The 12,849-nt window shown below is 36.3% G+C and overlaps 1 protein-coding gene across 1 annotated transcript; it reads left to right on the top strand.

The window, feature by feature from the left end:
* Nucleotides 1-1,141: 1,141 nt before the first annotated feature.
* Nucleotides 1,142-8,172, top strand: LOC149144165 (U-box domain-containing protein 52-like). Its single transcript, XM_089453252.1, has 8 exons — nucleotides 1,142-1,724; nucleotides 4,061-4,182; nucleotides 4,296-4,417; nucleotides 4,838-5,022; nucleotides 5,206-5,357; nucleotides 5,849-5,956; nucleotides 6,044-6,469; nucleotides 6,797-8,172. The coding sequence occupies exons 1-8, from the start codon at nucleotides 1,517-1,519 to the stop codon at nucleotides 6,944-6,946; spliced, it is 1,473 nt and encodes a 490-aa protein (XP_089309378.1). The 5' UTR covers nucleotides 1,142-1,516; the 3' UTR covers nucleotides 6,947-8,172.
* The last annotated feature ends 4,677 nt before the right edge of the window (nucleotides 8,173-12,849 follow it).

Below are 12,849 nucleotides of genomic sequence, written 5' to 3'. Positions count from 1 at the left end.
GCACGTTATTATAGCAAAATTTTCGATCGGTTATAACTCAACTTCATGAAGACTTGACAATCGCGATCTGCAGAGAGCCGTGGGTACCAGATTTAGACGAGACATTGTCCTTCACTTGAATTTGCTTTTGGAGTTTTAAGAAAGTGGGTGGCTCAATAAAATAGTCAATTATTTCGGAGTCATGCTGATCACGGGATCGCTTGTCAAGATTAGAGAATATTCGGGGGCCAGTCCTTTTAGGAAGCTTGACGTCGAACGATCGATTCCCACGTCCTTTTCACAGCAAATATTTGACCAGTAGACCTTGATAATCGCAGAGAAAGGTGAAGTTATATATGAATCCTTAAAAAGTCCAGAAAGGATGGGATCCGGGGCCATCAGATCGCTTCCGAATAAATCTGCGGTTTTTAACACTTAATCCGATTTGTAAATTGCAGTTTTATATGGCTTTGAGGGTTTTCAATCTAATTAAATGTCCAAATTAATTTAATGTTCAAACCTGTAATGTAATAATGTAAGTAGATATAGGACCGACCTCTAATACAGGGGTTCGAGTTCAACTTCTCCTCCGAGTTGACGGCAAATGGTGGGCGATGACGACAACTACGCCTCTAATGACGTCATCTTTGACAAAAAAATCAATGGTGTAAGGCGGGCGACGAGACAACGAGGCCTGAAATGGCGTCATTATTGACCAAAAAATTGGAGCAATGCTGAGCTGCTGTAAAGTGTAAAATTTTAATGAAGCGCGCGAAACACCTGGTAAGCCAAGTCGACAGTTTTATGGTGAAATTCATACTTTTCTGCTCGAATTCTTGTATACGATTTGCTGTTCTCTTTCCCCTTTTTTTCATAAATTTCAGGAGGGTTTGCAGTCATTTTATTTGTTGATAATAACTAATAATTACCTTCTCAACTTGTTTTTTAAATATTGAATGTTTCTTTAGGATCATGGTTTTTTATTGGAGAGGTTGATCTGTATGAACCGTTTGGCATCTTTAAAGAATCAATATATTTTTAATAACAAAGTAATAAATTTTGATAAATTAAATGATAGATATCTTAATTTATATTATATTTATTATTTAAATATAAATTTACATATTAATTATATTAAATTCATGATGAAGATGAAGTTGAAAGGGGGTCCGCGGAGGAAGCCTCGGGCTTGAAAGAGTAGGCTGAACGAAACTGCAAATACAGAGAAGCGAGTTTGACTTCGTACAACTAAGTTAGTGAGACGGTGATAAGAAACGAAAGGACGATAATGGTAGCCTAAGGGGTGTGTTGGAGGCTGTAGCAGTGAGGCAAGTAGTCCATCTCTTTTAGTGAAACGACTCCAGCTATTCGATATGTCTTCCGTTTTGTGAGAACACGGGTATTAGTCTTTTTGACTGTCTGCAATTCTCATTTTTAGGCACAGAGGCCAGGCTATTAAAGTGAAGATTGCAAATAAAGGGCGATATTTGGGCAGGAAGGCCAGTAAGGTCAGTTTCTCTGAGTAAAGGTTACTACCATGGATCTTGGTATGAATCAGAGCCCCAAGATTTTGGAGGAAGACAGTGAAGAAGGAGACAGGGGGTCTAGAATGGTTGCAGTTGCAGTTGACAAGGATAAGAACAGCGCATATGCAGTCAAGTGGGCTCTCGATCGCTTGGTTGTTAGGGGAGAGACTTTGGTTCTTATACATGTACGACCACCAATTCTAACCATTCCAACTCCAAGTATGATATCTTTTTCCTGCTTTGATACTCTGTGTGGGGGAGGGGAAGGGGTTCAAAGATATGTCGCTGGGTAGATAGGGTATAAATCCACAGAATCCTTGCACAGATACTTCGGATCTTGGTGTTTAAGAACTGTTTCTCCTTTGTATGCTGGGACTCTGCACAATCTTATTTTGATAAGTAAAATAACAAAAGATTGTGCAATGCCCTGATTCAACTTGCAAATCATCTATGTTTTGTCAGTTTTCCTAGTTTTTTTGTTTAGCTTGGCTGCTTATGCTTCATTGAGAATTGAAAATGAATTTGGAAACCGAGATTTGCAATAGAAAATATCACTTGTGACTTCTGATCTTAAAGACATAGTTTTTGTTCACTAATTTTCCTGCTGAACCCAACTCACCATTTGCCAGATCTGCAAAGGTAAGTTTTAACTTGCACACCCACTGACGTGGATGTGTCCAAATCATTTGACTGTGCAAGAAGTGATGTTTGTCTATTGTTTACAGTTCATCACAGCCTGCCTTCTGGATATGCAAGAAATATGCTTCCTACAAATCCTGCATGTTCTTAGAGTATTTCTGCTAATAAAATTCATTGCCAAAACTCGTTCCCTGGAAATCTATTCTTCGCTCGTTTGTTCATAAAACAGGATCACGCCTACCCTGTTTTACTCTTCCAGTAGGAAGCATCACTCAGTGTCTACTGATTGATTTTTGGAGTCGGACATGACTAGTAAGAATCGAATTTGAATGGCAGCGCCACAAGTTTACAATCGTGTTTGCCTACATTCAAACATACAAGAAATGTGTTCACACACATCCTATCTTGGGCTTAAGGCACCTAATTCCCAGTACAGATGCAGAAAGTCCATATACAAAAACCGCTAGATATTTAAACCAGACTAGAAGCTCAATTAACCCGTCTACCTCCAGTTGACCACCAGCCTAAGTTGATTATGCGTGTGCTCCTATTGGGATCGCTTTGACTGCTCCAGTCGACTATTGGCTTTTGTTGGCGATCGACACTACTCTTTCAACTTGACTGTTGACCTCACCGTCAACTTGTTGTCCCTGGTCGATTGTCTGGACTAGACTTGTTGAGGTTCATTCTTAGTCATCTTGCCCAACCAGACCGTCGACTGACTGAACTCCAGTCATCTGAAACTACCTGCAAAGAATAACCTCAATAGCCTAGTGTTTCTAACTAGTTTTGCTAGCATGTTCGATTACAAAAATTAGTTCCCATGGAATCTGTCATTCATCCTTTCATTCATAAAGCAGAGCCACTCCTACTTGGCTTTAACCGTCTGGCCTCAACTAATCATCACTCTGTCTACCGATAGACTACTAGACTCTCACCTGCCTGTTAATAATCAAATCTGAATTGCAGGAACCAAGGTTTTTCTCTTCAAAATAATGAAAAAACTATTCGATCACTGAAAAACCATTATATCTTTGCCCCTTCTCTTAACCGCCAAGTTAGTGGCATGTATACCTTGCAGGGGAATGGGAAAGAAATCAGATCAGGTAGAACCGTGGTATATTCAGCATAAAAGTTCAACCTTAGTCCAATACATCTTTTATTAACTTACTGTGAAATTCAGTAGGACCGTGCTAATTTCTCTTCAGATGACACAAAGTACTCTTTTGAGTGCAATCACGCCTCAGGCAGTTAGTCTTTCAGTTCCCTTCTAAGGTTTTTTTTTTCGAATTTTTTTTCGCTACAGAACCCACTTTTTTATCCGAAGTTTAGGTTCGTAGCTTATCTGGACAATTCAACGTGTATTACTGTAGTTTCCACTTTAATCCTTTTGCAGCGCCTCAATCTTTTCCATTTTTCCTGTTTTGTGGCCCAAACCATCGACTTTCTGCACAATCAACAGGTTAACCTTCCAAAGTTTCACAAGTACTTGCATGACCAAAAGATGTTTGTAATCAATGTTTCAAATACCAAGAGTTCATTCTAAATGGCCTGAATTCATTCCAATTGCAATGACAACATAGGCACTCTAAGTTATTCTTACTTATATGTCTATACCGTCGAAAACCTCATACTTACTGTAATTGCCATTTTATCAAAATTTAGTTTCCTTTTCCACTACTGGCTCAGTATGAAACGTGATTGCTTGATACGAGGATTGAAACTCTGCTTTACATGGTGGTTCTTTGTATTTTTCATTTTGGTTACCCTGATATGAGTGTTTATTGTTTTTGTCTTGCTCTGTTAATCACGTGAACCATTTCAGTTATACATGATGTTCTCCTTAAAACAGAGAGCCGAGATGTTCAACTCATGAGATATTTACTACTAACATGAAAACTCATATCTATTTACAGTGGGGAATCGTGTTCCAGTTACACTTATAAGTGATGATGTTATGGCTACTTACGTGCAACAAGTGGAATCACAAACTGATGAACTACTGCAGCCCTATCTACAACTCTGCAATAATAGAAAGGTTGTTTCTAAAAAATCATATTCCTGAAGATGCCTTCTTATGAAGAAGATCCTTTACAGAATTCAATCTTTGGTTTTAATTCATTGTGTTTGCTAATGGTCATTATCGTCCAGGTACAAGCTGAGATCAAGGTTATTGTAGATGATGACATACCAATGGCCATTGTAGCCTATATTTCCAATTTTAACATCAGGAAGATAGTTATGGGATCATCTTCTCGAAGCATACTTCCAAGGTAATATAACTGTTAATAATTGGAAATGAAAGGAGTGCTTCTAAATAATTTGAACGTCATTTTCAATTAAGGATTCAAGAAGGCCTATCTGAATTAAATTTGTAAAATCAATTGTTAATTCTAGACTTCTATCACTAAATGTGCCTAAAGGAATATGATCTATACTTTGCTCAGTTCACACGCTCTTTTATGTGATTCCCAATTTGTAATTAACAATGCTGCAACTAATGGATCAGAAAAATAAAACGAAAGGGAGGTCAGGTAGCATCCTTGAGTTTTCTAATTTTAAGATGTTGATTCAAATGAAAATCATGAGTATTGTATTTGTCCAGATCCTATTAGTCTGCAGCTAAATTTTCTAGTTTTCTCAATATGTTATCTTCATGATCGTTCCCTGAGCTTATAATATTTGTCAAATAGATTGTTTTGTAGGAGGGTCATGGTCCCTGATGTACCAGCAAGGGTGGCAACGATTGTTCCAAGTATTTGTACTGTATATGTTATATCAAAAGGAAAACTCTCTTCAGTGAAATCAGCTGCTTCTTTAGAGTCAAGCAGGGGCAGCAAAGAAATTATCTCGAGGACTTGCAATTTTCAAGGTTCAGGTTATGATTTTTGATTGATTTTCAAATATTTTCCATCCTAAGTTTTTCAGGATGATTGAATTCTTGGCCGCATGCCTTGTCTACACGGCTGTGTGAAATTTTATTACATTATACTTTTTGATTGCATATTCTTTGCTATCATTATGTAAAAGAAGTCTTAACATGTTGCTTTTCAATTGGCAGAAGAGGCAGATCCGCTAGTTGGGAAATCAACCACGCTTCTTGATTTTAAGAATATCAAGAGTAAAATGGGAATCAGGATGACTAGTGAGGACAGTGATGAGCGATCTCCATCAATTGATAATTATTCAGGCACATCTTCACTGCCAAGCACGGTGAGAGATAAACATATCCTTTATCAAGTTCCCTCCCAGCGTTTCTTCTATTATGAATACCTTATGAGCAGATCTAGGTAAAAATCTTAAAAAACACATGCTTGTTTTATCAACTAGAGATGTCTTAGTGAAAGCTCTCACAGATGTTTCTTCTTTCAAAGAAAACTGGCAAGGGAGCCTAGGAGATGTTTCTCTTAGTAGAGATATCATTTAGATGTTTCTATTTTCACATTCACAGAGTTACTTCTCTGTCTGCATTCTTGGTTATGTTGACTATTTCTATATTATTAGCTGCATGATATGTAGATTCCGTGATGTTGAGGTTCAGTTCAATGTTTACCCTGTCTTTTTCCTTTTGCACACTTTCCAGCAGGCCTATATGATTGAATATATCACCTGTTCCCGCTCCCGTGTCACATTTTCTAGGTACATAGTTAACTCAGGATCCATTTTGGTCTTCTATGTCAGAACTGACTTCAACTTGTTTACAGTCTATGAAGTCACAGCTTGAAAACGAGCTAGAAAAGTTGGAGCTTGAACTGAAACAGCTTCGTGAGATGTACAGCCAAGCATGTGAAGAAGCAGTCAGCGCACAAAACGTGGGCTTCTTTCATATATTTTCTTTCAATTGGGCTGTTTCTGCAGTTTGACAGACGTATGCTTAAAATTCTGAATGCTGATGACAGGCCAGAGAGATGCACATTCAGAGAATGGAAGAGCTAAAGAAAGTGGAAGCAGCAAAGGAAAGAGAAGAATTTGTAGGCGTAATAGATGCAGAAGAGAAAGCAAGGCATGATGCAGACATGAAGGAGGCAGAAGCAGCGGCTAAAATAGCAGAAATTGAGGCACAGCAAAGGAGGGTTGCCGACTTCATAGCTATAACTAAATCAAAGAGTAGAAAAGTTGAGGATGTGTTTCCTTTGACTGTTCAAGCATTCAAGCAATACTCCATAGAAGAAATTGAGGCAGCAACAGATTTCTTTTCAGAATCAAATAAGGTTGGAGAGGGCTCATATGGGTCTGTCTACAAGTGTACATTGGATAATAGCCTAGTGGCCGTCAAGGCTCTTCACCCAGATGCATCCCAAGGGTGGAAACAATTTCAACAAGAGGTATGAAGCTCTGAACTAGTTTAAGGAATTTATACTTCCTGACTATTTAGGTGAGAATTCTAGCAACATTTTATAGATGTACATGAAACATATTTACAGCATTTTTTATTTTGATCATTCAGTTAAAAGCATAGAATGATGAAAGCCTTTCACCAAGGGAAATTTGGAAAAATAACCACATGAAGAAACTAACCTCCAAATTTATATCAATAGAACTACTACGAGGAACATCAAACCTCGTATATTCTGTGATTTATACAGCAAAGTTAGACACTATTATATTACAATGGACTACGGTTTTATTATTCTTATTGGGCTGTTTTGCAGGTTGAAGTTCTTAGCCGTATACAACATCCCCATATAGTTTTGCTGCTTGGAGCTTGTCCAGAACTTGGATGTTTGGTATATGAATATATGTCAAATGGAAGTTTGGAGGATCGTTTATTTCGCAATGGAGCAACACCACCTCTTCCATGATATACACGATTTAGTATTGCTTCAGAAATAGCCACTGGGTTGCTCTATTTACATAGTTCCAAGCCTAGGCCATTAGTTCATCGTGACCTAAAACCAGCAAATATTTTGCTTGATCAGAACTTTGTGAGCAAAATAGGTGATGTGGGCCTGGCCAAGCTTGTTCCTCCAACGGTCTCGGGCAGTCTTACACTGTACAGGAACACCACAACCTCAGGCACATTTTGTTATATTGACCCAGAGTATCAGCGAACAGGGATACTTGGAACCAAGTCCGATCTCTATGCTTTTGGAGTAGTACTCCTCCAATTATTGACTGCTAGAAAACCAATGGGGATTGCTCATGATGTGGAAAGGGCTATCGAGAGGGGCTCGTTCAAAAATATTCTGGATCAATCTGTTACAGATTGGCCTGTTAGGGAAGCTATGGAGCTAGCCAAACTTGCATTAAAATGTGTTGAGATGCGGCGCAGGGACAGGCCAGATTTTGAGGCAGTTGTGCTGCCAGAGCTTCAGAGATTCAAAGCTTTTGCAGAGTCCCGACATGATGTGAGGAGAGAGGACAGTGCTGCTACACCACTGAGAAACTTGTTTTGTTCAATTCTTTTGTTTCGTAAAACAATTGGCAGAGGAAAAGACAGGCCAGCCAAGATTTCCTGCACCAGGAAAGTATCGAGCTTTTGTAGGAAGATATATGGGTCTTGAAAAGAGAAGATTTCCCAGAGTTTCTGTCTAAGGAAATATCGGATTGTAGAATCGATATCAATGTAGACTTTGGATGTCCATGTGTGGTACCGAAATGGGGTTGTCGAAGGTGAGTTGAATTTAGCACTGATAATTAAGTTCATAATACATTCCTAATTTCCACCACTGAGTTTGGTGCAGGAAACCATGAAAAATCCTCACGTTGCACCACACGGTCTTACCTGCGAGTGTGCAGCCATGGATAACTGGCTCGAGAACGATGACATATTTCCCATCACATATCAGAGGATTTTCCAAAAGCAGTGTATTGCAAGCTATTCTCTTCAACCGGCCTTAAATCCGCAGAATTTTACATACAAATGATACCCTCAGTTTGTCTGATCCTATTTTCAACCCTTCAAGTGTTGCTGAGGTTTCCAGTTATCCCACACATAGTGTTTTGAGTACGCACACGGAAACAGAGATTCTATAATTTGTGTACAACATAATCTATTCAATTTAAATGGTTCAACCTATTCATTTGCGAGAGTGTACGATATATGTCAATACGACTTTAATCGATTCAATGTAGGGAAGACTAATCATTAGTCTGCTGAATTTAACATTTAACTTGATTGCAGATTTCAGAACGTTTTGGGAATTAGATAGATAGGAGTGGACTATTTCAGAATATTTGGGGAATTTGATAGATTGGAGTGATGTTAATCAGTTGACTTCGCTCAGGTAAATCAGATCTTTAAAATAATCTAGATTGTGATTGTAGATAAGGATGGATGGCCGTTATTATCAAGTATATGAATTTTTAAGGAATACATTTTCAATCTCTCAAAAAAAAAACAGAAAGCCCACTCAAACTAGTTACTGTACTAAATTACTAATTAATAAATCTTTATTCAATTTCATTCTGATCATTGAGACCTCCACATCAACTTCCTGCTCCCTCAGGATTCAAAGTTCAAACCTCTAATTTTCATAGATTTATTCAATTTCATTCTGATCATTGAGACCTCCACATCTACTTCCTGCCCCCTCAGGATTCATAGTTCAAACCTCTAATTTTCCAATGGGACAAGAAAGTAACTCGGTATGGGAAGCGAAACAATTTTACATCCGAATGAAGTGTGAGCGAGAACATAGCAGGCTAGCAACAGTAAAATGTAATTTATTTTTGATACATTCCTGGTATTTTACAAAATAAAAATGATTTTAAAAACACACACTGCTTCCAACGGAAACTACTTACTGTAAGTTTGCATGACTGATCCATGATGCTGCTCATCTCAAGAAAAATATCTTCTGCGATATGCAATTATATGAAACCAACTAGTCTTATCCTCTGCGGCAGAGTCTCTGACGATGATATTGATTTGCATACTTTCAATTTCATATATAGTTTCTTTATAATAACTTTTTCTCTTTGCTGCATGAAAACGGATTTAACTTTGGTTTCGCAGTGTCTTGTTTTTTAAAAGCATGTAGATGTCATACAGATATTGCCAAACAGCGTGTATTTTTTGTTTTACTTTCACAGAGAAGAGTGAACAAAGCTGCAATTGGGCTTTTGTCAGTTATGCAAGAGCCTTTTGGAGGAGGTGCGTCGTTCATGCAAACCAGCAAGGTAGGCGGGGAGAAAATATTGTCCTTTAAAGAAAAATGTAATGGCTCGTAACCGAGGCTTCAGCGGTTTGAAGTCGAGGTGGTGAGCATTCAGGTTCGATTCCCTTTGAGCCTGGTGGCATGTTTAACCTCACCTCAGTCATATGATGTTCGAATGTGGCTTCCCACTTTAATCTTGGATATATAGCGTTAATAACCTATAAAACAAATGTGACTTTTCATTGTGATATTGATTACGTAGCATTAAAATTTTAAATATTTTGGAAAAAAAAAATGGTTTTCCTTCCTACAATTCACTTTTTTGTTTTCATTTTTTGGTTTGTTGGTTAGTTAGTTACAGATTATTTTCTTTTACCATTCATTTTATTTTTGTGTGTAGATGGTTGTTTATTGGCAAATTTACTATAGTGTTTTCAGGGTAATTAGGGTAAATTTAATTCAGTTATAAAATTAATTCACTATTAAGTTTGAGGTTTAAGTAATCCATGGTTTTGCCCATAGTATTTTCATATTATGTAACCTATTCAAAGGGACTATGAATTTATTACAGGAAGCTTTTGGGCTATTGTGAGGGCATGGTAAAAAACAGTGTGCATAATGTTAAAGTATAGGAGAGACATAATAAAAGGGCCTGGCTTCTCCAAGTCTAGACTCCATATTGAGTGAACTGCATAAATTGTATCCTTCATGGCTTGTTAAATTTTGTATTTTTCACCAAGTAGAAATAACAATCAGACATATCAACAATAAGTATAAACCATGTGCACTTAATTTGCCATAGAATATCCCAATGGGGAAAAACAAGCCAACAATAGATCTATTATTTTATGACTTAATAACAACCAATATATTTGGCTTAAACGTAGTCAACCCAAACTATTATCTTAAAAGTCGCCAATACCCTTGACTTGAAAATATTCAATCTTGCCAATACCCTTGACTTGAAAATATTCAATCTTGCTAATACCCTTGCAAAGTGAGCTTCTGCCCAACTTTGGCACATTATAATGGATAATCCCCAATCCTTTAAAGGCTTTAACTCCTCATAATACAACATGTTTAATACCACACACCAACGATACCTTGTGCTTGAAACCACAATTGTTGACCTAATAACCTTGACTTCTTTGACCAATCAAGATTACCTAACAAGTTCTTACGTTAGGATTATCCCCTATAATGGAGGAAAGTAGTCTAAACTAAGTTCAAAATGTTACAATTGGATCTATAGTTTTTGTATATGGATTGTCTTCTAGGTGATCAATTGCAAATTTTTATGTAGGATTATCACTTGTGTGTAATTTGAGGAAAGTAGTATTAGCCAAGCTTAAAATGTTTGTGATTCGTTTATTTGACCATATATTACATTATAGAGAGAAAGGTTTTGGAAAACATCATATAGAGTTTGTAAGCATATCCATCTTAATCTCTAATCTATAGAGGGATTAAATTTTTTCATTGGCAAACCTCTTTTGGAGTGTAAAATTTAAGGAAAAGTTTACATTATGAAGGATTTGATCCCTATAGATGCTTTGATAGATTCAAGGTTAAGATAAATCTATGCTAGTTCCAATATGGGAGGCCACACCAAAGCAATGTTCCAAACCACCAAAATTACTTCACTAAACATTTCATCCAAAATTTTATATATGTGATTATAGTGTAAGTAATCAAAACAAGGACAAAAAAAATACATGATCAAGATAGTGAATAGTGATGAAGTAATTATGGTCAATGATAAAGATGAAAGAACACAATTAAAGATAATTATGAAATACATATATATTATACATTGATTGACCTCAATCTATGTTCCTTTGTGTTTCTCAAATCCACTTTTGCTTGTTTCGTTATCTTTTCACAATGATCATATGAGAAAGGAGGTTGAATGTGACCATTCAAACCTTTAACTTGAGATGATGTTGTAAATGTGAGACCCTTCTCTCTTGCTTTCTAATATTTATAATTGATTTCTATTGACATCTTTATGAATTATGGATTGTCAAACCCCAAATAAGTTTCAATGGAAGTTGACTTCTTCTACCTTTTCCATTAGGTGCAATAACAACAATATGAAGTAATACTTCAGCGCATGGAATCCCCACATAGTTATCAATTCTTACAAAGGCATATGTAGAGTTGTTGAAGGTAAGCTTCTAGAATTATTCATAATGTTTTCAATGAACCTATGAGCTCTATTGAGAAGTCATGCATCAACGCATAAGTTTGTAGTATTACTCTAGTTTGAATTGAAATAATCATTTCCTTCCATTTTCCTTCCCCTCATCTACAATAGTATAATATTTTGTGTTAGTTCTATAATACTAAGTGCAATAGGATGATTTAGAGATGTCAAATAATGTTTATTGTGATTGCTAACATAATTTTTTGATGCAAACAAATGTATGGCTCTATCAAATGTCTATTTTGTGGAATCATCCAAAGGAGCACTTGTATGACTTATTACTAATTTATGGTAATCTACAATGAGAATGACTCATAACTAATTTATGGTAATCTACAATGAGAATTGCATCTCTAACATTCATGAGAAGTTGAAGAAAACATTTTGACCCTAGCTTTGTCCGTCTTTCCTGAGCATTATATTTGAGAGTTACAAGTATGGTGAATATGTTTGATAATTATTTCACATGACCTTTTGATGCATATATAGCTTTATCCATAACTAAAGGAAGTTTTCATAGATCATTGACCAATATAATTGATCTCCCTCCAAAAGGAACATATAATTTTCAAGAAAAGGTGGATGGAGTCGAGCATCAATTTGTGTTAATATATTTCTCCCTATTAAACTCATCTCATTGATAAGGACATTTTTAATACGACGTATCTCTTCTTGTATGCTAACCAAACATGACCCTTCTAAATTGGTCATGTACTTGATTAATATATGAAGTGCATATTGCATTGTTGATGTAGATATATTGCATGCTACAACATTGATCAAGGCCAAAAGAAGCAAGGATGTATTCTAAAGAAAATACTCGATTTTGAATGTCTATTCAATAACATCAAAATACTAGGACTTTCTTGGTCATGTAGTTCCTTTGATAATCGTATGCAATGGTTCACTATTCCCACCTTTATAATGTTTAAGGATGATATCATACGTTTTTTATTTGTTTTTTGAGATTTCAAATGAATAGGGCCTTGTATTATCATTAGGAACAATGTCATTCAAATATTGATTTTAGGATATGAAATGCATTATGCAATTAGAAGTGTCATTATCCACAAAATTAGAGTTCCAATTTTCCATAACTTCATGTTCCCTAAATCCATGCATTTCAAATTCATTGGTATTTATATATTTATTCTTAAATAGCTCTGATATGATTGCTTGGGAATGCATCGGAGAATCCTTTTATAGAATTTTCTTTTCTTCATCTTTAGATTCAACTTGTTCCTCTAGTGTAATTGGATTGTAATCAACATAGTAAGCACTATATTGAAAAATTTCCCAAATTTGTACAATATCATTAGAGGTGTGACCTATACCATGTGGAAATCATGGGATGTCTTGTAGAATACCAAATCAATCCAACAAAACTCAACATATAAAT

Source organism: Pinus tabuliformis, chromosome X (assembly GCF_031772625.1).
Source record: "Pinus tabuliformis cultivar Carrire ecotype Pingquan chromosome X, CPIR1, whole genome shotgun sequence".
Lineage (NCBI taxonomy): Eukaryota > Viridiplantae > Streptophyta > Pinopsida > Pinales > Pinaceae > Pinus > Pinus tabuliformis.
The sequence above is the reverse complement of the archived record's forward strand: the minus strand, read 5'-3'. Positions and strand labels throughout refer to the sequence as shown.